General features: G+C 33.6%; 11 protein-coding genes, 3 non-coding genes and 2 pseudogenes across 16 annotated transcripts; 9 read left to right on the forward strand and 7 right to left on the reverse strand.

Moving 5' to 3' along the window:
• Positions 1–283: 283 nt before the first annotated feature.
• On the forward strand, positions 284–1,491 carry srd-46 (Serpentine receptor class delta-46; the record flags this gene model as incomplete). Its single annotated transcript, NM_077664.1, has 6 exons — positions 284–568; positions 638–775; positions 827–1,023; positions 1,065–1,143; positions 1,189–1,267; positions 1,316–1,491. 6 exons carry the CDS (start codon positions 284–286, stop codon positions 1,489–1,491), a joined length of 954 nt encoding a protein of 317 aa, NP_510065.1.
• A 339-nt stretch (positions 1,492–1,830) lies between these two features.
• On the forward strand, positions 1,831–3,479 carry srd-47 (Serpentine receptor class delta-47; the record flags this gene model as incomplete). Its single annotated transcript, NM_077665.1, has 6 exons — positions 1,831–2,115; positions 2,160–2,297; positions 2,342–2,538; positions 2,592–2,670; positions 3,180–3,258; positions 3,304–3,479. The coding sequence occupies 6 exons, from the start codon at positions 1,831–1,833 to the stop codon at positions 3,477–3,479; spliced, it is 954 nt and encodes a 317-aa protein (NP_510066.1).
• Positions 3,480–4,296: 817 nt separating this feature from the next.
• srd-48 (Serpentine receptor class delta-48) lies at positions 4,297–5,941 on the forward strand (the record flags this gene model as incomplete). Its single annotated transcript, NM_077666.1, has 6 exons — positions 4,297–4,581; positions 4,739–4,876; positions 4,922–5,118; positions 5,160–5,238; positions 5,645–5,723; positions 5,769–5,941. 6 exons carry the CDS (start codon positions 4,297–4,299, stop codon positions 5,939–5,941), a joined length of 951 nt encoding a protein of 316 aa, NP_510067.1.
• On the reverse strand, positions 4,734–4,754 carry 21ur-11655. The gene has a single exon (NR_072264.1).
• Positions 5,942–6,186: 245 nt separating the features above from the next.
• Positions 6,187–6,259, reverse strand: F17A2.t1. Its single transcript has one exon. It is a non-coding gene; the product is annotated as a tRNA-Arg (tRNA).
• A 369-nt stretch (positions 6,260–6,628) lies between these two features.
• srd-44 (Serpentine receptor class delta-44) lies at positions 6,629–8,437 on the forward strand (the record flags this gene model as incomplete). Its single annotated transcript, NM_077667.1, has 6 exons — positions 6,629–6,913; positions 6,959–7,096; positions 7,182–7,378; positions 8,009–8,075; positions 8,122–8,200; positions 8,250–8,437. 6 exons carry the CDS (start codon positions 6,629–6,631, stop codon positions 8,435–8,437), a joined length of 954 nt encoding a protein of 317 aa, NP_510068.1.
• Positions 8,438–8,565: 128 nt separating this feature from the next.
• On the reverse strand, positions 8,566–9,627 carry zig-2 (Zwei Ig domain protein zig-2). The gene is made up of 3 exons (NM_077668.5): positions 9,504–9,627; positions 9,121–9,454; positions 8,566–9,071 (listed from the first exon to the last, which is right to left on the reverse strand). Exons 1-3 carry the CDS (start codon positions 9,570–9,572, stop codon positions 8,758–8,760), a joined length of 717 nt encoding a protein of 238 aa, NP_510069.1. The 5' UTR covers positions 9,573–9,627; the 3' UTR covers positions 8,566–8,757.
• An 850-nt stretch (positions 9,628–10,477) lies between these two features.
• On the forward strand, positions 10,478–10,786 carry nspc-8 (annotated as a pseudogene). Its single transcript has one exon. A coding segment is annotated over exon 1 (309 nt).
• A 348-nt stretch (positions 10,787–11,134) lies between these two features.
• On the reverse strand, positions 11,135–11,568 carry nspc-9 (Nematode Specific Peptide family, group C). Its single transcript, NM_077669.5, has 2 exons — positions 11,542–11,568; positions 11,135–11,496 (listed from the first exon to the last, which is right to left on the reverse strand). The coding sequence occupies exons 1-2, from the start codon at positions 11,542–11,544 to the stop codon at positions 11,194–11,196; spliced, it is 306 nt and encodes a 101-aa protein (NP_510070.2). The 5' UTR covers positions 11,545–11,568; the 3' UTR covers positions 11,135–11,193.
• Positions 11,569–11,797: 229 nt separating this feature from the next.
• On the forward strand, positions 11,798–12,232 carry nspc-10 (Nematode Specific Peptide family, group C). The gene is made up of 2 exons (NM_182450.9): positions 11,798–11,826; positions 11,872–12,232. Exons 1-2 carry the CDS (start codon positions 11,824–11,826, stop codon positions 12,172–12,174), a joined length of 306 nt encoding a protein of 101 aa, NP_872250.1. The 5' UTR covers positions 11,798–11,823; the 3' UTR covers positions 12,175–12,232.
• Positions 12,233–15,217: 2,985 nt separating this feature from the next.
• On the forward strand, positions 15,218–16,088 carry F42F12.11 (Agrin; the record flags this gene model as incomplete). The annotated part of the gene is made up of 5 exons (NM_001029487.1): positions 15,218–15,382; positions 15,549–15,617; positions 15,673–15,753; positions 15,799–15,849; positions 15,906–16,088. 5 exons carry the CDS (start codon positions 15,218–15,220, stop codon positions 16,086–16,088), a joined length of 549 nt encoding a protein of 182 aa, NP_001024658.1.
• Positions 16,089–16,195: 107 nt separating this feature from the next.
• F42F12.t1 lies at positions 16,196–16,315 on the reverse strand. The gene is made up of 2 exons: positions 16,278–16,315; positions 16,196–16,241 (listed from the first exon to the last, which is right to left on the reverse strand). It is a non-coding gene; the product is annotated as a tRNA-Leu (tRNA).
• A 502-nt stretch (positions 16,316–16,817) lies between these two features.
• F42F12.14 (Cysteine-rich transmembrane CYSTM domain-containing protein) lies at positions 16,818–17,385 on the forward strand. Its single transcript, NM_001270262.2, has 2 exons — positions 16,818–16,977; positions 17,170–17,385. Exons 1-2 carry the CDS (start codon positions 16,907–16,909, stop codon positions 17,306–17,308), a joined length of 210 nt encoding a protein of 69 aa, NP_001257191.1. The 5' UTR covers positions 16,818–16,906; the 3' UTR covers positions 17,309–17,385.
• Positions 17,386–18,766: 1,381 nt separating this feature from the next.
• On the forward strand, positions 18,767–19,977 carry srdf-2.2 (3-oxo-5alpha-steroid 4-dehydrogenase (NADP(+))). The gene is made up of 4 exons (NM_077670.2): positions 18,767–19,030; positions 19,080–19,237; positions 19,376–19,628; positions 19,715–19,977. The coding sequence occupies exons 1-4, from the start codon at positions 18,777–18,779 to the stop codon at positions 19,779–19,781; spliced, it is 732 nt and encodes a 243-aa protein (NP_510071.1). The 5' UTR covers positions 18,767–18,776; the 3' UTR covers positions 19,782–19,977.
• A 206-nt stretch (positions 19,978–20,183) lies between these two features.
• Positions 20,184–21,136, reverse strand: F42F12.4 (Acireductone dioxygenase). Its single transcript, NM_077671.6, has 5 exons — positions 21,018–21,136; positions 20,856–20,975; positions 20,715–20,807; positions 20,430–20,516; positions 20,184–20,372 (listed from the first exon to the last, which is right to left on the reverse strand). The coding sequence occupies exons 1-5, from the start codon at positions 21,132–21,134 to the stop codon at positions 20,253–20,255; spliced, it is 537 nt and encodes a 178-aa protein (NP_510072.1). The 5' UTR covers positions 21,135–21,136; the 3' UTR covers positions 20,184–20,252.
• A 602-nt stretch (positions 21,137–21,738) lies between these two features.
• Positions 21,739–21,957, reverse strand: nspc-11 (annotated as a pseudogene). The gene has a single exon. A coding segment is annotated over exon 1 (219 nt).
• Positions 21,958–22,694: the final 737 nt, after the last annotated feature.

Consider the following 22,694-nt stretch of genomic DNA (forward strand, 5'->3'; position numbering starts at 1 on the left):
TCTATTTAAAATTTGATAATCATAAAATCAGGGGAGTAAAAATTTTGTAAGAAGCCACGTAATAGTTTTCTTAACTGTGAGTGCAAACTTTCATAACATGCAATTTTCCGCAATTCCGCAATTTCGTGTGGCTAGACGGAAAAAAATTAAGCTGTGTGTGATAAGCTTCATTATAATGATACGCTTTACCTAATTATTTGCAGCAAATACGGAAATTTGTCAACGATTTTGAAGAAATACTTTTCAGATATTCTACGAATCTCTCAATTGAATTTCTAAAACAATGTTACATATTTTTCTATCATATTTCTATATTATTTTTTTCTTAATTGTATTTCCAACACAACTACTTTTGCTCTATGTAATAATTTTTCATTCTCCAAAACATTTGAAAACTTTGAAAAGGATTTTCCTTTGTAACTGTAGCTGTCAAATTTTTTCCATGATAACGTTAGTCTTGTTGCAAGCGCGCCAGGTTTCCAATTTGAATCCTGTGGAATTATGGTGTTATGGTCCCTTAAGATATTTAGATGCAATTGTTGCATACACTATGTACGTATTGTGTGAGGTATGTCACATGATTCATATTTTTTTAAAGATTTGAATAAGATTTTAGACCTTTGAATATGACTTTCAGGGGACTGTTTTGATGAGCAGCATTCTGATCTTTATCACAATGTATGTCAAATACGAAGCTGTAAGAAGTATACACAGAGAAAGATCAGCAAAGTTTTCCGTTATTATTTTATCATTGTCCCCTCTTTTCATAACCATGGTAACTTATCTGAATGTTTATTGAATTCAACTTTAAAAATGTATGTTTCAGTCAGCTGAAGCATATTTAACGATAGAATATCACTTACCCATTGAATATCAAGAGAAGTTCAGTGCTATCAACTCCAACCTCGGCGATCATACTGTCATAGGATACATTGCTTTGGACAACATTCCTGCTCAAATTGTGTTTTGCACCATTTGTGGATTTTTCGTGATATTTCCTTTGATTATGTTTTGTTTGAGAAGGTAGGAAAATTTAGATGACTGACAAGATTTTTGAATTCTAGAAATATCATCTTGTTCATCAATTCAAAGTTGGATTTGTCGTCGACAACAATGCGGCAACAAAATAGAGCGCTTATAAATGTTTGAATAAAAAATAGTTTGAATTTAATAAAAATAATTTTATAGGGTTTGACGCTTCAAGCTTTTCTCCCACTCTTTTGCGTTTGCCCTATATTCATATGCTCTTTTGTGGCCCTCATTACAAGTAACGTTCTTATCACAGTTTCAAATATAAATGCGAAACCATTTTCAGAGACAGAAATACTACTTGAACAATATTTTGTAAGCGTTGTGTTGTTGCTTCCTACATTTTTCGAACCTTATATAACATTTTACACAGTGTCTCATTATAGAAAACAAGTCAGAATATGGCTGGGAAAAGAGAATATGGGATCAATGATGCTTGTAGTGTCTGTATCAAGATTATGATTTTTCATTGTTTGAATAAAATTTTCAATCACACGAAATTACACTACATGAACTTTAAAATGTTGTTCATTAATCGCATAACTATCAAATTATACTGGTCAGACTAACAATAATGAAAAAAAAATTCTCGGGAGATAGTAGATCTTTGACTAATAATTGTTAAATCCCCACTGAGTTACGATGTTTGCTCATTTTGTTCTGTCTCTATAAGAGAATCGCATAAAAACAAGTAATTAACCAACTTCTGATTTTACGAATAGTTATCACTTCCACAAAATTTTGTGTTAAAAAATTATTTTTTTTTATATTTAATCTCTTTGACATTATTCTTGGGCTAACATGTATAATATAATTTTATCTATATTTTATCCAATATTCTTAGCATTAGTTTTTCCAACCCAAATATTTCTTTTTGTCGTCGTAGTCAAATATTCTCCGAAGTATATGCAAACTCTGAGAAATGTTTTATTTTGCAACTGCATTTTCCAAACGATTTCAGTAGTATTGTTATGTTTGTTACAACTTCGTCAAGTCTCGCACTTGAAACCCATGGAAATCTGGTGTTATGGGCCGTTAAGGCATTTTGAGGCGATTATATCTTATTGCTTGTATTTCGTATCCCAGGTATGCAATATCAATTGTTGGTAAACATATCAAAATAATTTTAGAGCACCTCTGTTGTTAGCAACATTTTAGTGCTCCTCACAATCTATCTGAAATATGAAGCTGCAAAAAACGTAACAAACAAGCAATCCAACAAATGCATAGTTATTATACTTTTATTGGTGCCAGTTTTTGTATTAGTGGTATTAATTATTAATCAAAGTTAGTTGCGTCATTGTACTTTCAGGGAGCTGAAATATACAGTGTCGTTACACATTCATTGTTGCCAGAAGTTAGATATCTTTTCGAGGTAATCAATTCCAACGTGACTGACCATTCAGTTATTGGTTATATAACTTTGCAAACTGTTCCAAGTTATTTGATAATCAGCATTGTTTTCGGATCGGTTTTCCTGCTTCCACCGATGGGATTGTATACACGGAGGTTTAAATGATAACTTTTTTTCGATTTTAGCTTCAATCTTTTTATTATTCAAGAAAAATCATTTTCCACATCAACTCCGGTAGGGATACTACTTCACAACTCAAAAAACATCAACGGAAAACATTTATAAATGTAAGCTCAAGCAAACCTATTAAAGGAGGAAGACTGGTTAAGGATATTTTGTACAAAACAATGTGCTGAAATTAACGAATTTTGTGATGAAACTTCTTGAAAATTGCTTTAAAAGATTTTATTGCAATTCAATAAAATTAAAAAATGACCTTATTTTAGCTTAAATCTTCAATTTTGGCCAGCGGCTCGCAATTGATTTTTTTTTTGAGTTATCATCTTCTATCGCATTTTTCGGTAGTGTATCCATCGTTATTTTGCTGATTGAGGTACATAAACAACCAAAATATGCAATAAAACAGTTCAAAAAAAGTCATCTTGCTAAATTTGTATTGGAGATTTTAGGTAAAATATTAGGCAATTTTTTTTCGAAACGTTGAACCACCATAAAAATTTTTAAAAATGATTTGAGAAGTCTCAATACGAATTTTGTTAATTTGATCACATTTTGGATCAATCCGTTAAAAATACCTAGAACAGTTACTTCTTCTTTACTATAACTTTTTTAACAGGGTTTAACACTCCAAGCTTGCCTTCCTCTTGTGAGCCTGTGCCCAATTTTTGTGTGCTATGTGATAGTGATTGGAACTAGTAAGTTATTATAGAACTTTACATAATAAAATTTATCTTTTACAGAATCAGAATTGCTTTTCGAGCAGTATTGTATTTCTGTGCTAGTGCTACTCCCCACGTTTTTCGACCCGTACATCACGTTATACTCGGTGGCTCCGTACCGAAAACAAATCGGGATGTGGTTGGGAAAAGCAAAGACAGGACCTATGATTGTCATATCTTCTATTATGAATCTTTAAATTTTTAATTGCGTTTTTTTTTTCAAAATAAATTGTACATATAATTTAAAAACTGTTCAATCAAAATTAAAATACATAAATTAAAATCTTAATGTTGAATAAATTGTATCATTTTTCTTCCTAGTTTACGTCGGCCTCTTGCTTTTTTTTTCACCAACATCCCATCATTTGTAATACACTTTTTTCTGGTCAATATCTTTTTGGTTTGTGCTGATTTTTTGACGAAGTCGTTGCCGAACTTAATAATTCGTGATTTTTAAATACAAATTGAATACGAAATATGGCATACTAAACGTTACTACAGGTTTTAGTTAGATTTTTAGTTATAATGATATAATGTTAGTGTTGAATTTCTTCATACATGCATTTACATCTCAACAGTTTTCCGGTAAATTTACATTCCAAAAAAAATCTAAATGTTCAATTTCTACACGTATATTTTGTTTGAATGCAAATTATCCAGGCGTTTCAAGTTAGAATCAAACATTTTTACGAATGCGAAATATCCGCGTCATTTTTCAAAAAATATATAATCATAAATTGGCATTTTCAAAGAGAAAAATAATTGTTCGCAAAATGTAGAGTTCGATAAAACCATAAATGCGTATTCCATGAAAATGCTCATTGATTATGTTTTTGAACATTGATTATGTTTTTTTTACTCATTGATTATGTTTTTTCCGTGAATCATGTCTAGCCACAAAACAATAGTTAACAAGTTATTATCACTTTTCTGATTTGAAAAACTAGTATTACTTCTAAAGCACAGCTTTCAAAAACTTGATTCCGCTATTCAGAACGAAGTATCAATTCACTGATGTACGGCGAAATTCTCTCGTTTTTCTACATAACATTTTTTATTTTGGTACTTCCAACCCAAATTTTCGGCATTTTTGTAATACTTCGTTTCTCTACAAAGCATTTGAAACTTTGGAAAAAATTTCTACTCTGCAATTTGATTTGTCAAATAATATCAGTAGCAACTTTATGTCTTCTACAACTTCGACAAGTTTCGAACTTGAGTCCAATGGAAATTTGGTGTTATGGACCTATCAGACATTTTAGCGCTATTACATCATATTTGTTTTATGTTTTGTCGCAGGTATTATTAAATATCCGACTAGTTTTAAAATTTCCATATGTAGATACATACATCGTTTAATGATGAGTAGCCTGGGTTTCTAACAGTAAACATAAGAGGCCAAAAGTTATTATCTCCCTCTATCACTAATAATGTTCAAAATATGATTCAATTCCAGATTTCTACTTTGATGACTTATTTCTTAGTTTTTATAACTATTTACTTGAAATATGAAGCCGTGAAAAATGTCAATAAACAAAATTATCGCAAAGTTGTAATAATTCTGATGTTACTTTTACCGATTTTCATAACTATGGTAAGAACTGAATTGATTAAGTCGTTTTTATATGTATTAATTAAGGTTGCACAAATTGATCTCATGATAGTGTTTTTCTCACCAAACGAAGCTCAGAAAAAATTTAATGAACTGAATGCTATCATTACTGATCACTCAGTTATTGGTTATGTCATTTCCGGAAGAATTTCCAGTTTTCTTCTCACTGTCATAATTTTTGGATCTGTATTTTTGCTCCCGCCTGCTGGATTCTTTATACGAAAGTACGTTTTTCAAAAAATTGTAATAAAAATATCATGTTCAGAAAAATTATTCGATGCATTAACTCAACTTCTGATTCAGCATCAGTTGGCCAAAAATTTCAACGTCGAAGTTTTATTAATGTACGAACACGTTTCGAACACGGTTTATTGAGTATACTGTTTTCAGTAAAAACTATGCAAAAATCTTTAAGTTTTGAATTTGCTCGCATAGTCTTGTTTTTCTATGGTGTTTTTTTTTGTTGCGTAAACCATATTTTCTAATTTGTTGCGAAAAATGTTGGAAATGTGCTTAAAACTAACACAAACGAATCAGACTTTAAACTCCTGCTTGATGTAATTTGCGGGGTAATTCAAATTTGGCTTATTTCAGACACGCTTGTTGAAGCTGAAAATTTTCCAGCTTATCCAGTTTTCTAAAATTCAAATTTAATAATAAACGAAAATATCAGCACGCATACAATTGGAATTTTCTCCCCATTAACGACACTATTTTTTTTCTGAGCGAAAATAAGCATTTTTGTTGCAGGGACTAACTCTTCAATCGTTTCTCCCTCTTGTATGTATCTGCCCTATTTTTGCATGCTACTTTGTTGTATCGCGGACAAGTGAGTTACACTGACAGGACAAACATCAATTCGGACTATTTTCAGAAACAGACCTGCCTTTTGAGCAACATATACTTCCAGTGCTAGTGATGCTACCTACATTGTTTGATCCGTATATCATCTTATACTCCGTTACTCCCTATCGAAAACAAATTAGGACCTGGCTCGGAATGACGAAAACGGTGCCTATGGTCATAGTGGCTTCTGTGATGATATAATCTTTAATGTCCAGTTTATATTTGCAAAATAACTCAATAAAAACCGTTTAACATACGTATTAGGGTTATGGTGTTTGCAGATATTTTATCAATTTGGTTTCCTATCGCATATTGTGAATTTGATTTTTAATAAAGTAAACGCGTTGAAAAACCCCTACCTTTTCTTCTTTTTTTTTAATATTTACACAAATCGAAATTACTGAAACGTGTGTCATTACAAACAAAAAATAAAAAACAAAAGATTTCGACCACGGCAGGACTCGAACCTGCAATCCCCAGATTCGAAGTCTGGTGCCTTATCCATTAGGCCACGCGGCCACATTTTTGTCAGCACCTGTTTGACTTAGAGGTGTGACAAGAGGTCGATACAGCGAGCCTTTTTGCCGATAGCGTGGACGACTACCAATGGCTATTTTTGGGCAGCGGGTGCTTAATATAATGTTTAATACAATTTGAATTGTTATTATTATTATTATTATGATTATGATTAATTTTGATGCGGTTTCTTAATGATTATAATAGTGCAAAATTTGAAATGTCTCTTGATCAGTCGCTCTCGTGAATACGCAAGATTATCAGTGAGTAATCATCCCTTGAGGTTTGCAAGTTAACTTTTTGTTCTCAATGCATTATCGTCATCTGATATTGATTTCTCATACTTTGTTGTAATTATTAGTTCCTTCAAATATGTTCCGTAAGATTTTGTCAGTTCTCAATCCTACTGTTTTTGTACTAAGTTTATGTTTTCAAATTATACTTATCTATACTATTATTCGTCATTCACCAAAAAACTTGTCAACTCTGAAAGCCATTCTTTTAACAAATTGTTGTTTCCAATTGTTACAATCATCAATGGTATTTTTCACACAAATACAATTGGTCAATCACCTGGTCCCCATTGAGTTATGGAGCTACGGGCCCTGTCGTCATTTTGAAGCGTTTATGTGTTACTCCATGTTTCATATTCTTCAGGTATCGTTCCTTCGGGAAACTATCACAAATTAAAAAGACTTTCAGACAAGCTCTTTGGTAAGTGGGTTAACAGTTTTCTTAACAACTTTTATGAAGTATCAAGCAGCGAGACATGTGCGTCCTTCAAAGAAAAAAAATTGTTTTGTAATTTTGTTTATTTCGTCAATTGTATTAATTTCAGCGGTGAGTGAAGTTGTTGAAAATAGAAAAAAAAGTTTAAAAATAACAATTTTGTTAATATTGTTTACTCATACCATATCTGTTCTAGGGATGTGGAATTTTGCTGGTTATTATCCAAGCATTACCCCTGGAAATCCGAGAAAAATACTATCGGATAAATCTTGAACTTGATGAATATTCAGTAATTGGTATAGTGGATTATTCGGTTTTACCCAGTCGTGTAAATGGTATTATTATAAATGGCTTAGTAGTTATCGTTCCAATTACATGTTTATTATTACGAAGGTAAGCATTTGCGAGTTTGTGCTGTGAAATTGATGTAACTTGTACTTTCTCAAAAAAATTGTTTAACTGTTTTACATTAATTCCCATATTTCTTCTATTAGTATCGCTGAAACACTATTTTTCAGAGGCTTTTGCAAGCGCAATACCAATAGAGAGTGCAATACTAATCTTTTTGAAATTTGTTTCGGGTAAAGCCACTAGGTTCCATTAAGGAAAGTAAACAAACTTTACTAATGTTTTACCAAAATTTTTGTTGATTGTAACATCAATTTTAACTTTTTTTTTGTAATTTTGTTAACCATTGTTGCAAAACATGTAAAAAATCATTGATGAAATATTGTAATTAGTGAGACAGTTTTGCAGCAAAAAATGTGAATGCAAGACTAATAGGGGGTGCAATAGTAATTTTTGGTGTGATCGAAAAAATGTAAAAGAAAGTGCGAGTCTAATAGACCGTACTAATAGTAGGAAAGAGGTATGTTTTTTTCTAACTATAAAGCTAAAAATCAAAAAATTCATTGAAAATAATTTCGGAAGCTTTACATACCACAACATTCAAATAAGTGAGAAAGTAACATTGTTATAAAACTGTGCAAATGTTTTGATGTTAAATTACAAATAAATTTTCAGAAAAATACTCAAACTTCTCACTGCTTCCTCCGATGCGTTATACTTCCAAAACCGGGTTTTCCTTCAGGTGGCTTATCGCAATTAAACATAGAAATAAAATCCTGTTAATTCAGGGACTCACATTGCAAATTTTTGGTCATACGCTGGTTTACGTTCCCATTTTCATTTGCTCAACTATCAGTCTGATCACAAGTAACGTTTACTCCCCATTACTACTTTTTTCACTGTGCAACATTTTCAGAAACGGAATATACTTTTGCCCAGTTTTTCATTTTTGTCTTGCCCCACCTAACAACTGTCATTGATCCTCTTTTAACAATGTATTTTGTGACTCCGTACAGAAAGAGACTAATGGTTTGGTTGCGACTGAAAAACGATAAAGTTCACTCCGTGTCTCCATCTACATTTGCAGTCTCAGCAAATCACTGATTGAGAGATTTTTAAAAATGCACATAATGAATTTGGCTACTATTTTTTTTCAGTTCTTTATTTTCTTCAAGACCTACTATTACTTTTCAAGCGTTCGTTTTTTTTGGAGCTTATTTTAACATGTTACAAACAGGTAGATTCATTTTTTATTCCATCATATTCTCAACCAAAGAAATTTTTTAAAAATTGAATACCAAAGCAAAGAGGAGTTAATTATAAGTTATTTTTTAAAAAATTTGGCAATGCATGAAAACTTTAAAAACGAGTACTTTTGAAGTAAAGACAACACTAAGCTGGGAAAATATTTCTTAAATAAAGAATTATTTAGCTAGAGTTGGGTAGAGGAATGTGATAGCTGTTGTCTCTCCAAAATGGTTGCGTGCGGTACAGTTGTATTCGCCCATGTCTGACCAGGAAATGTTGCGAATAATCAAATCACCACTGGGGAACATCTGGTAACGCTCTCCATCATTGGTCAAAAGTTGTTCTCCTTTGTGCCATGACCACTCTGTAGCTGTCTCGGAACGGCATGATAGGGCAACTGCGTTGTTAGATATTTCCAAACGAAAGTCGACAGTCATTGAAATAAATGGGGCACCATTATCGTTCAAAGCACAATTGGTTTTGTTTCCACCTAAACATTTTAAAATAAGATTTTTTAATCTCTATGCTCTGTAACTTACCAACAAATACTTTTGCAACATGCTCTAACTTGGTAAGCCCATTATCTATGATACACTTATAAGCCCCAGAGTTGCGGGCCGTGGCACATGGGATTCTGTAATGGCTGGACACCATTGCTGCATTTGAGACTTGTTTTCCATCGTTCAAAATGTTCTCGTACACGTTTGAAGTCTCCTCTCCTTGAATTCTCATTCCATTGAGCTCCCAGTAAATTGATGGTAGGGGAGCACCGTTCGCTCCACAAGAGAGCACAAACTTTTCACCAAATGTGACGTTGGAATCATTCGGTGTTCGGGTAAACTTCAGAAGAGGTTGTGAATCGAGCGCACGAATCTAGAAAATAAGAAGTTTGGTAGGGTGAGTTCTGGGAGTTGTTACTTACTGGTTTTTGATGGTCAACGCTTTCAGCGGCATTCAAGAGTACAAAGGAAATAGCGGTAAATTTCAGCATATTTTTTAAACGTTTGTGTTTGAAACAAGCACAATCACAAAAGCTACATTAAACTCCCAGTTGTGTGCTCATCCTTTTTATAGGAAGGTTTGAAGGGGCGGAACGCGAAGAGGCAAAACAGAAATAGTACCAAAGTCGTTGTTCCCATGTTCCCCGCCCAATACTGAGCGTCTTTCTGAGCAAACCCGAGTGGGGCCTTGGATCTGGGGAGAGAGTGATGCAGTAATTGATGTTATTTTCAAATGACCAACAACGATTTCATCATGTGAAAAAACCACTGGCAAGACTCGTTGGATAGGATAAAATTAAAACTCAAATAAAGTGGCAGTTTGGGGAAAAAAGTTTCATTGCATCTTGGCTTTTGTTTTCTAAAGTGAACTTTCGCACACGTAGCTTTTGTAGGCAGTCTTATTCGTATTAGAGAGTTTTTTAAAACAATGCAATCCTGTTGGCCCATGGTAGTTACTAGAAACCTTTTTTATTTTCCTTATGAGTTATAGTAAATCAGGTATCTTATCTAAATGCCAGTGGAACATTCAAATGTTATTCCAATCTATGGACAACGTTACGACTCTGACCTATGAAAACATCAAGACAATTGATCTAGCTTATGGGCTCCTTTTAATTGATTTCATCTTTTTTTCTCTATTTTAAAACTTTTTTTTTCAGATTTCAAATTATGGATTTTGAATTGATTTTATTCTACCTTGTGTTAATTGTTCTTGGTAATGTTTAATGTCTCCCGCAAACAAAAATACATTGTTCTAGATGCGCAAACTGGGTATAAAGCATTTACTGCCATGTTTTGGAGGTATCCGATCAACACGGATTGCGATTTCAGGCTTTGTGTATCATAACAATTCTAATAATAAAATAGTTAATAAAACAACCGAATACTTTTGCAGTTCATTCACACCCTAGTTGCCCTTTGCTTTGCTTCTGCCATCAGCTCCATCACCTTGCAACTCTGTCAAGAGTTCTGTGCTGGTGTCAATGGTGGTGAATCTTACGCATTCTGCTTTCTATGGACCAGTTTTGCCACTCAAACCAAGAAGACTTGCTACAATCTCTGTGTTCATAACTGTGCTGCTGTCTATGATGGTTCCTGCACAACTGATAAAGACTTCAGATGCTGCTTGAAAACCACTCTAGCTAAGAAACAAGAATTCAAAATACGCGATTTCAACAAGCTTTATAACAATCTTCAAATGTGATAATTGTTTCTTCCGTCGTTTCAAGTTTTTACAATTGGTTGGCTTTAACTTTCAAATTATTTCAGTGTTTCTAGAGGGCGCAAAGTCCATTACAACCAAATTTTATGAATTTATAATCTAAACCGTTAAAAAATGAAAAGTACATGGTTCTCCCATGTCTCATTATTTTTGAACGCTTTTAAGTTTGAATTATCAAACTATACAGAGTTTCTGACGTTTTCGCAAATTATTGCTGGGCTGACAAAACGTCATTTTTAAAGTTTAGCAATAAAGGTAGTATAAAAACATGTGGATAAATGTTTTTAATAAAACAGGGGTACCTTGGAGTTTTTTCGTTTGTTGTTTTTTGCACAAAACTCTTCTAGTTTTATTGAATGAGTGCAACGACTGAAGCAACATATAGAACTTTAAAGATTATTGTAGAGTTTGTTGCAACCGCTCATCTTGAATTCTTGCTTCTTAGCTGGAGTGGTTTTCAAGCAGCATCTGAAGTCAGGATCAGTTGTGCAGGAACCATCATAGACAGCAGCACAGTTATGAACACAGAGATTGTAGCAAGTTTTGTTGGTTTGAGTGGCAAAACTGATCCATGGAGAGCAGAATGCGTAAGATTCACCACCATTGACACCAGCACAGAACTCTTGACAGAGTTGCAAGGTGATGGAGCTGATGGCAGAAACCAAGCAAAGGGCAACGAGGGTGCGAAGTAACTGCAAGGATATTCAATTGTTCCATTTAAAACTGAAATTACTTACCATGATGAATGTCAGATAAAATCTGATGTTTTATGTGTCTTTGAGACGACTATTTATAGTCGACTTTTTACAGCTAGAACCAAGGAATAATGGAAAAATTGGAATCTGATGTACGTGAATAGCGCAGTAGGGAGCAATCATATTAAAAGAGTTTCAACAATGACTTGATGCGTAGGTGCACATTCCGATTTTGTAATTGAAATTGACTCAAGCTGTGAAAATTATACTATAAATAATCATCATGGAGACACATAAAATATCAGGTTTCATCTGAAATACATCATGGTAAGTAGTTTCAGTTTTAAATGGAACAATTGAATATCCTTGCAGTTCCTTCGCACCCTCGTTGTCCTTTGCCTTGTTTCTGCCATCAGCTCCATCACCTTGCAACTCTGTCAAGAGTTCTGTGCTGGTGTCAATGGTGGTGAATCTTACGCATTCTGCTCTCCATGGATCAGTTTTGCCACTCACAGAAACAAGACTTGCTATAATCTCTGTGTTCATAATTGTGCTGCTGTCTATGATGGTTCCTGCACAACTGATCCTGACTTTAGATGCTGCTTGAAAACCACTCCAGCCAAAAAACAAGAATTTAAGATGAGCGGTTGCAACAAGCTTTACAACAATCTTTAAAGGAGTTTTCTGCACATTCAGTTGTTGCACATTCATTCAATGAAAAGTTTTTTCAAAACAACCTGTATTGATAACAGGAGCTGTAAAAATGGCCCTATGCCCAGTTATGCTTACTTTAATATTTTTTGTTTATTGGTTTGAAAAGGTTATACGTAGACTGAAAACAAAAATGATTTGTTTTGATTTTTAAAGGTGGGTACGGCCAATGGATAATAACTAAAACTTATTTCTATGATGTTAAAATGACCAAACTTCACTTGTTTGCGCCATTTTGTGAGAAATCTTATGCACTGTAGTCGAGCCCCTACAATGTTGAAATATGAATATGGTAAACGTAATTAAAACGTAAAGTGGATGCAAAAAATGTTTGATCGACGACTTCCAAACAAATTGGAGAAAACAAAGTTTTCACAGCTTTTTCACTTGAAATAAGAAAATCTGAAGCTTTTTTACAACTCTTGTTCTTCTAAATGTTCATTTTAGCACCACATAAACAATTTTAAATTATTAAAGTCATTGATGAATTTGTGAAAAAGTCCAACCAAATTTTGTTTCGAAAAATAATAATTTTTTAAAAGATCTGGTATGTATGCATATTCTAATTAGTTTCGCAATGCAATAATACTAGAGGAAATATAGTAAGAAAAAATACGGTTCATGATGAGTTTGATTTGTTGTGAAGAAGTTGAGTATTTTTAATGATTTTGAATTCAATGCACTGCAACTGAAATCGCCATTCAAACATGACATGTTGTGTACTAAATAAACCACATTGTTTCCACGCAAAAGAATACGGTACGCGCTTTCCCAAGTGACGCCTGAGTTCCAAAAATAGTTTCTGCAAGTCAATACTTGTTTTTCTATGCTTGATGTTCAATGTTCAAAGAACCCTGCAAAGTTGTGCCCAAATGTCAGATGCACTTTTATTGGGTTCTCTGGGTCTTTTCTTTTCAAAAAATGATCACATGCTTACTTGAAACATGTATGTTTTGCAGTAATTGAATTCCGGAACAAAAAGTCTCACATGTCACACAATCGGATTAGTTTTTTTTGCATAGGCAGTTAGTTTTTTTTGGAACTACAGAATTAAAAATTTTGGAAAACAGTTGAAAAATAAAAAAGCATTCATTTTAACTCTAATAACAAAAAGTTCCATTTTGCGAATCGGAGCTCGTCAATGAAAAATAACAGACGTTCTGGAAGATTATTGAATTTAGAAAACCAGAAATTTTGCTCTTTCGGTTTTTTCACAAAACATAGCGAAACAACTGTAATTGGATTTCGTTGCCTTGTTCGAAAAAATGCACTTTGTAAATTTTATTTTTCTTACAGATGCAGATTAAAATTACTGTGGCTGAATATTCTATAAAGGGAGATGAAAACAAAAAGGAATGTTATAAATTGCATTTTTAGTACTTGAGTATTTTAGGAAGACGATTTGTAAAAAATCTCTACAAAACATTTTTCACGTTTTGACTCACTACACCACAGTATTCAAACTATTTCCAGCATCTTCTTGCCGCAAAAAATTAATCTAATTTGCACGCCATTTATCTCATTAGTATTAAAAAGATGGCTACATATCCTTAAATAGAAAATAATGTTTTAGACTACCGTATTCCTTGTGAAGATCAGAGTGCTTGAAAAAGAACATGAATCTAGTCTATTTTAGACAAAAGTCTGAAGCTCGTCGTCATTTGTTGAGAATTTCATTAGAATGCCTATTATAGGAATGTTGAAAGAAGTACACCAATAAACGTCGCATCCAAAAAAATTTTCTAAGTATAGATTCAGCGATAGTTGCCTACAATTTCAGTTTTGTGAGGGAATAAAATAAATCAGAACATGGTAGAGATTAACAAAATTATGAATCAATGTAAAAATGAAATGTTTTTAAGTCAAGATGTTTGTTTTGTTAAAATAAAAATTGTCTGTCATTTAGTTTACAAAATGAGTTTAACTAAAATTGACTTATATAAGTTTGGTTACCTGTTGACAAAAAAGGTGGATATAAAAACTCGTAAATAAATAACTAAAATTTAGAAAAATGATAATTAAATAAAAACTACAGCTTAAAGAAAACGAGAACATCAAAAAAGAAATACATACAGATAATTGCCATATTTCAAATTCCTTTTACCGTTTTGTCTAGAAAAGACTTCAAATCAAAGATTTGTTTTAGAAATCCCTATTTACGCAATGTGAAATTTACTTATTTTTGAAGATCGGGGGTTTTTAGTCTGCGGACTCTTCTTGCGATACTAAACAAAATGCCAAAAATCAATATTGAGCGGGAATTGTCAATACTTACTATTAGGCTGTACTTTGACCGAGACTTACAAGAAAATTTGAAAAATGAGTCCTTGGACTTTGGTATAACATTACATTTTTTGAGAGAAGAGTGTTACTGGTAATCAATCAGAAAAATTAGTTATGGGAAAGCAGTTGCTACGCTTTGGCATTTCGAAACTGTCTGAAAACACCTTATTAATTCCATTGTCAAATTGTAGAATTATCGAATTAAAAAAATGCAATCTCCAAGAATGTTACCAATATTGCTATGAATTGGAAAAGAAACAAATTGTAATTCTTCACCAAAAAAACAAACACTACTGTTGCATGCATTATGATTTGTTCGCGATACATATTCTGTTTTCAATTGTGAAAGTGTTTTTTTTTTAAATTTATTCCAGCTTTCACACTGTTATCATTATCATCATGATGTTCCCAAGTTATTGCTCTAGGAGTTTTCATGTGCTACGAAATGATTATTTTCAAATTGTAGCCCAGGCAAGCGGACTTCAAATATCATGTGAGTTGAAACAGGTGTTCCGCAGATGCTCAATGTACCAGTCTATGAAATGACCAAAATGGCATAAACATTTTTTACTCAATTTTTCTCGCCCTCACACAGTACTGCACCTGATATACAGCTTGAGGGTCTCTAACATCTGCGGATATGCCCACCCTTCACAGACATTTTTGCTTTTCAGTTTCAATTTCGATTTCAATTATATTACACTCATTTTTTGTAACATATAGAATGGGGAACCGACTTGGTGTGGTAAGAGAACTACTTGAGAACAAGGTTCATCGGGTGCCAGACCACAACAACAACATTGTGGGAAACAAGGAGAACCGTTATGTCCGACTTAAATATCAAAATGCGGATAGAACCGATTCTGTAAATTCAGACTGCAAGTTAGAGGTATTTTTAAATGAGTTGTGAATTGAAAAATAGCTTTAAATTTTTTTCCTTTTTTTTAATGTAATAATAACAAAAATCAGTTTTAGTTTGACACTTTTTGTTGATTCCCCAAGTACCATAGTCCATCAAAACTTAAAATTAACATTTTATACTTATCAATTTTTAGCAAACCAATCGTCAACTTGCTTTTGAAAATCCAGTCTACAACCTTGAGAACGAGGATATTCAACCGAATGTAAGTTCGTCTGAAGCCAGGTGATCTAGTGATTTAATTTAACTTTTAATTTCAGATCAGACTTTACGATGGACATTACGAAGTATCAGATGGCTACGGAAACCAAGTAGACCTTGTTCTTACCGTTGCCCAAAGAGTATGTACCTCGTAAAATGCTTCAATTCCTGGAACTTTTTTTCAGAATCTCATCAGTGAACGTTGTTTCCTACTTCAGGGCAAAATTGCACATGTGGTGTGTTAATTAAATTTTCATAAGAACTATATGTTATAGTCTTATTATATTTTCAGCTTTCCTACCCAGGTGGCTACCGCTCACCAGAGTATCCCCTTCTTCAAACCGAGCTAAATCTGCTGAACGAGCTGTTGAGATTCGGAAATCATAACTTTCAACTTCAACGCGTTCATCTCATCGAGGAAATGTTTGTATTCCATGGGGAACTCCTCCATGCTCTGTACTCAACCACAATCTAATTTCAGTTTGAAATATTTGCATCCGACAAGGATGATTTGATTCCATCTCTGCCTCTGCATGAACTGACTTGTTAAAATATATTTTCAAAAAAAAACATAAAAATATCTGCACGAAGTGGGATTCGAACCCACGCACCCATACGAGTACCAGAACACCCAGTTGACCTCGAACTTGAGGCAAGCGATTCGCTTGAGTCTGGCGCCTTAGACCACTCGGCCATCCGTGCGGTGATAACTGGCAGTTGCAACATTGTTTACTTGGCCGGTTGACGCCTCATCGCGTAACCGAAAAATGTATTTCTTTCAAAGAGTAGTAACTTAAAATTGTAGGAATCAAGAGAAGTGTTATAATGTAGCAAAACATGGAATAAGGAGGAAGGTATTTTATGCTTCGAAAATCCGCTAGTTTTTGTTTTGTGAAATTCACTATTTAGCTTGGCGACTCAAAAACTTATTTCGGAACTTATAGTTAGTACAAATGCTTTTAATGTTGTGGTGAAAATTCTGCAATATTCAAAATATCTCTGAAAAAGTTTTTCAAAATTTAGAACGAAGCGCGAAGCGCAAAGCGCCACTGAAAAATAGAGAAAAAAACATAATCTCTCATTTCACATTTTCTGACACATTGAATGTTCCACTGACGACTTTTTTCGTATATTTCAAATTTACATTTCACCTCCGTGTCGCAAGTTTTGCTACGTTGAAACCGGCAACGGTCGCATAGAAACAACACGGGAATACATCCCGGCGTACCCTTTAGCGACTTTTTTGTTGCTTTAAATCAACCGCAAGCCGTATAACGACGTGTGAAGCTGGAAATGTCAACTCCCTTGGGTTACCGGTCAATTTCAGAAACAGTCACAATGCAACCACAACCGCAAGATGCAACGTAAGTTGATTTAGTTCAAAGATGTATGCCGTTAAAGAATTTTTAGCCATTTTCAGAAATATACATAGTTCGAGAAATTGCTTTAACAAACTTGTATTTTCATAACTTTTTAAATTTTTGTAGAAAGTGTTGCAATTTTTCGAAAGTTGAAAAAATTTACAAAAAACAGCTACAACTGTCAGGTTTTTCCAGATTTCTTCCATTCCAACAACCCGAACAACAAGAACCAAAAAAACCTTGCAAATGTTGCGTTCCTTGCTGTATTTTTGCCCAGATGTGTGCCTGCCTTGCAGAAGTCTGTTTCGCAGTTTGTGATTGCCGTGAGATTTGAAAAAATAACATTGAAATATTGCATAAAATAATTAAAAAATATGTATATAATATTGAACTAATAAATAATTTATCGTATAATCAGCAAGAACAAAGTAATGTAATAGCCTTGCTCCGCAGCAAGGAAATTGTTTTGCTGGTTAGTTTATTAATAGGGGAAAAAAAAAGGGAAAAGATTTAAAAACTTTCCAACATTTTTTCTAATTTATCGCAAAACTGTTATTTGGCGAAACATTTTTTTAAAAATGCAAATTTTTTTACTAACTTGGAAAAATAAAGCGAAAAGAAAAAAGGGAAAAAAGTGAAATCAATTAAATCATTTTTTTGAAGGAATAACGATTCGGACAATTTTGAATTCATATGGCTAAAATGTTCTCTAACGAATTGCACGAATTTTGTAATAAGGCTTCTCAAACAATTTTCAAAAATGTTTGAACCCCGCATTATTTGTTTCGCCCAATTGAATACAGTTAAAATTTTGTGAGAATTATAATTACTATCTGAACCGGTACGGATCGAACAACAAGTTTTGGTTTAGAACAAGCTAGAATATTTTTCACTGTTACGAAATTGATCTACTCATAGGAAAATCAATAATGACAACAGCCACTAACAATTTAGGCGAACGCTAAATAAGTGCGCTCGAATCCTTGCTGTCTCTTTAAATTTTTATGCTCATAAAGTGCAAAAAATTTGGGAGCTACTGTAACCATTAGCAACCAGTACTAAAGATTTCCGTTGTGCGAGTTTTTCCATTTCCTTTTTATTGGCTGACATTTCTTGTTAGAGATTGCATGAAGAAACCTACGCTGAAATTTTTAAGTGCTCTTTAGAAATACTTTTAAAGAATGAAGAAGCCCAAATAAATACAGCCGAAAAACGCAAAAATTTCGAAACAAGGTTGTTTATTTTTGCACGTGAATTTAATAAAATAATTCGCGCCTTTTAATTTTTTGTTGCAAATTTGAAAAAATCATAAAACATTGCATTCAAATAAGGCAAATGGAGTTTGTATTTTGTTATTCAGAGCAAAAACACACAGACGATACTCCAATTTTAAGAACCAAAACGACCTAAACAAAACACTCATTTTTTATAGCCGGTGTATCTAAAAAGTACCTGTCAAAAGCACACGAAAGGTATTTTTGTTCTACAATAACAACCTCGCATATTTTTCTTGTCATGCCAATTACTTGCGCACACACAAACCAGTGACCTCGTTCCGGATAGTTTTCTTCTTTTGCTCGCTGCGTCTCTCAATCTTGCACACTCTCCCCATGTCAACCACATTGGTTGTTTATTCAACACTAGCACAACGATAAGGTTTCTTTTCCATTTGCACATTTTTTTCAGCATTTGTTCTTCTTTTCAGTCCTGTCCATTTTTGTGAATTGTGATGTTATTTCTTTTTATTCTTTCTGAGTTTAGTTATGGTTCACGCCATCAGTTTTGATTTTAAAGGTATTCCGATGCGGGAAACAATTCTCATGATGGCTTGGGCCATGATTGGCACTGCTTTCTTTGTCTTTTTTGCTCTAAAAATGGGGCTTACTGCTGGATACGGAAGATACACCAACCAGGCACAATGGGGAATCAATCCGAAACTCGCATGGTTTATCCAAGAGTCTCCCGCTTTTTTCATTCCTTTCTATTTCTTGTTTGGTGGACTATCTTCAACTGGACGTATTTTGAATTGCATTTTTCTCGTTCATTATTTCTACAGGTTTGTTTTATCGAGAAAATGAAAAAAATCAGTAAAAGTAGTTTTTCAGGGCCTTGATCTATCCGTTCCGCATCCGATCGACTACAAAGTCTCCACTCTTAATTGTTGCCGCTGCAGTAGCCTTCTGTACATACAACGGGACCTTGCAAGGAGTTTGGAATTCCTACTATCAACTGGAGGAAGAATTGACATACCGTCATCTTATTGGTACGTTTTTGTAGAAAGTTAAGTTCTGAAAGTAATACATACATAGATTTGATCTATAATCAATTTACTCATCTCGAAAAAAACAAGAATAACTTCTGCTATCCTATTTTCCCGAATTGAATACAATTTTCATTTCAGGATCTATTCTCTATTTCTCTGGAATGTTTATCAACCACAAGTCAGACAACATCCTGATGACGTTACGCAAGCCTGGAGAGACTGGGTACAAAATTCCAACTGGATTTTTGTACGAGTACATCTCATGTCCCAATTATTTTGGAGAAATCATGGAATGGATCGGCTACGCAATCCTCGGCTGGAACCTTCCTGCACTCGCGTTCGCGATCTTCACGTTTGCGAACATTGGCCCAAGAGCGATTGCACATCACAAGTAAGTACCTGTTTGAGTTCTCAAAATGCCAGCTAGAATTCTGTTGAAGGTTACATGTCCCCGAACATCAATATATAAATTTTCAGTTGGTACAAGGAGAAGTTCCCGAAATACCCACCAACGCGTCGTGCCCTAATTCCGTACATCTATTAATTTACAATTATTTGTTTTGTTGTAATTTTTATAGTTTTACTCACCTCACATTCCGTTGATCGGCATCGGCATCTAATTTCTAATGCTTCAAGTTTACCGTGTGATGAAAAGTTTCTAAAATTGCAAATAATTTTCAAATAACTTTTTTTAAATGACATAAGTTTTTAACAGTATCTAAAACTGAAAGTTGAATAGGAACATCTCTGCTGAAAACAACAAACAAGACATTTACAGATGAGACACAAAACACAGATTTTCAAATGAAGATATTGAATAAGTATATAATTTTTAAGCGACATTGACCAGCTCCATATCAGGGCACAAAAAACCTTTTTTCAATATGGTAACGCGAATCACAACATTAACAGTAGTTTTTGCTTTTCAACTTTACTATTTCGTTGACACAAATGGACTGTTTATTGCATCAAATACAGAAATATGCAAACCACGGAAATTGACTAGACGTTGTAATTAAGCAGAAATATCGTTCAAATATTGCTGGCGAACTCGTTGCTCATCTCCATCAGCTTTGCGGTTGAATGCAGTCCACTTGGGATTATTTCGGAAAAGTCTCAGAGCAACGACGTCTTCCTGAAAATTAATATTTCTTCACTATAGTTCCAATAAAATTAGTATACAAAAACTCACCGAAGGATCGGTAGTGAAGCGATGGTAGATTCCTGCGGGAAGAAAAACAAAGTCTCCTCGACGAACTGGGATGCGGATCCAAGCTTCCTGTTTTTCTTTTTTTTTTTTTGTTTTTCTTTGAAAAAGGAAGTTTTTTTTTAACGATTTGAACATTTGGAATGTTTCTAATAACTTCCGTAATTTTTCAGATATCATCATGAAAATTGGAGATCATAAATTTTTCAACATTTGCCATCGAACTGCATTAACACTTTTTCAAAAACTTTTTTTTTCAATAAAACTCACGTCTTTTGTTCTGACGTCAAAGAACCCAACGCCATGCTTAATTACACGAAGTTCCGCATCATCGTGAAGATGTTCTTCAAAGAAGATGTCAAGCTGAAAATGCAAATGTTTATTTCTGTTATTGACTTTCAAATTGTTTACTTTTTCATCGAAATTCGGCATGGTGGCACGACAAATATGAACTTCGTCGTGAAAATTCATGTCATATTTCTTGATAAGACGATCCAAGTCCTCTTGAACATGTTCGTCATCAAAGTTGACCTGAAAGGAAAATCATTGTTTGAGAAATGCCTCAAATATTACTTTTGTGCATTCGACTCCAATTCGCAAAAGATCTTCTTCGGTAGCTTCTTTGTTCGGCGAAAATCTGCATTCATCTTGGCGATTTTCCTTGGTAACATCAGTCATGAAATACGCCATCTCTGGAAATATTAAAATCAGTAGAGAATTGGCTAAAAAAAAAGAGAAAAAAACGAAGAACAAAGAACGGAGGTGCATTTCATAAATGTAATAAAATCGATAACAGTGCGATGGACAGCAAAGACTGTTTCGATGAACACACCGATAACGGAGACCACTTTTTATAGACATTGTGAACTAGTTAGATACCATTCGGTCATTTGAAAAATACCTGTTTGGTTTGAATTGAATTATGAAGTGACTTTATCACAAATACATTTGATTTAATATAATCGCAGCGATCGGAATTGGATTTTACAAACACTAGTTTGTTTAAAATATTAAAAAACTACAGAATTGCTGACGTTTTCACAATTATTGCTGGGTTGGCAAAAAGTCAGTTCAGGACTATCAGATACTGCACCACTATTATGAAGAAGCTGCTCAACAAATTTTACACATATTTGTGATCGCATTTTAAATGTGGGTGCTATTACCGTTTTTAAAGTTTCCGTAAAAGAGTTTTCATAGAGTCCTTTCGTTTTATATCAACACATTTTGTTTTGCAAACAATTTTTATTGAATGAATGTGTAAACGACTGAGAAACACATACAAATTTAAAGATTATTGTAGAGTTTGTTGCAACCGCTTATCTTGTTTTTTAGCTGGTGTGGTTTTCAAGCAGCATCTGAAGTCTTTATCAGTTGTGCAGGAACCATCATAGACAGCAGCACAGTTATGAACACAGAAATTGTAGCAAGTTTTGTTGGTTTGAGTGGCAAAACTGATCCATGGAGAGCAGAATGCGTAAGATTCATCACCATTGACACCAGCACAGAACTTTGTTTTCAGAATTTAAAAACAGCATTGCAAAAACTTTCATAACCACCGAGTTTAAGCAGAAAAAGTACGTTTTCAGGCCTAATTTTGGAGCACATTTTAAAATAGAATGGAATGGGAAATTAGTAGATTTACCAAGCTTTGAAAATTAATATCTGGCTTCAAACTATCTTTTTGGAAAATCCCTGTAGCCATTTTATTGCAAATTTCGTGTTCTTTCTGAATTTAAAAACAGCATTGCAAAAACTTTCATAACCACCGAGTTTAAGCAGAAAAAAAACGTTTTCAGGCCTTATTTTGGAGCACATTTTAAAATAGAATGGAATGGGAAATTAGTAGATTTACCAAGCTTTGAAAATTAATATCTGGCTTCAAACTAACTTTTTGGAAAATCCCTGTAGCCATTTTATTGCAAATTTCGTGTTCTTTCTGAATTTAAAAACAGCATTGCAAAAACTTTCATAACCACCGAGTTTAAGCAGAAAAAAAACGTTTTCAGGCCTTATTTTGGAGCACATTTTAAAATAGAATGGAATAGGAAATTAGTAGATTTACCAAACTTTGAAAATTAATATCTGGCTACAAACTAATTTTTTTGAAAATCCCTTTTTGAAAATCCCTGTAGCCATTTTATTGCAAATTTCGTGTTCTTTCTGAATTTAAAAACAGCATTGCAAAAACTTTCATAACCACCGAGTTTAAGCAGAAAAAGTACGTTTTCAGGCCTAATATTGGAGCAC

The sequence above is a fragment of the Caenorhabditis elegans genome, chromosome X, assembly GCF_000002985.6.
Source record: "Caenorhabditis elegans chromosome X".
In the NCBI taxonomy this organism is placed as follows: domain Eukaryota; kingdom Metazoa; phylum Nematoda; class Chromadorea; order Rhabditida; family Rhabditidae; genus Caenorhabditis; species Caenorhabditis elegans.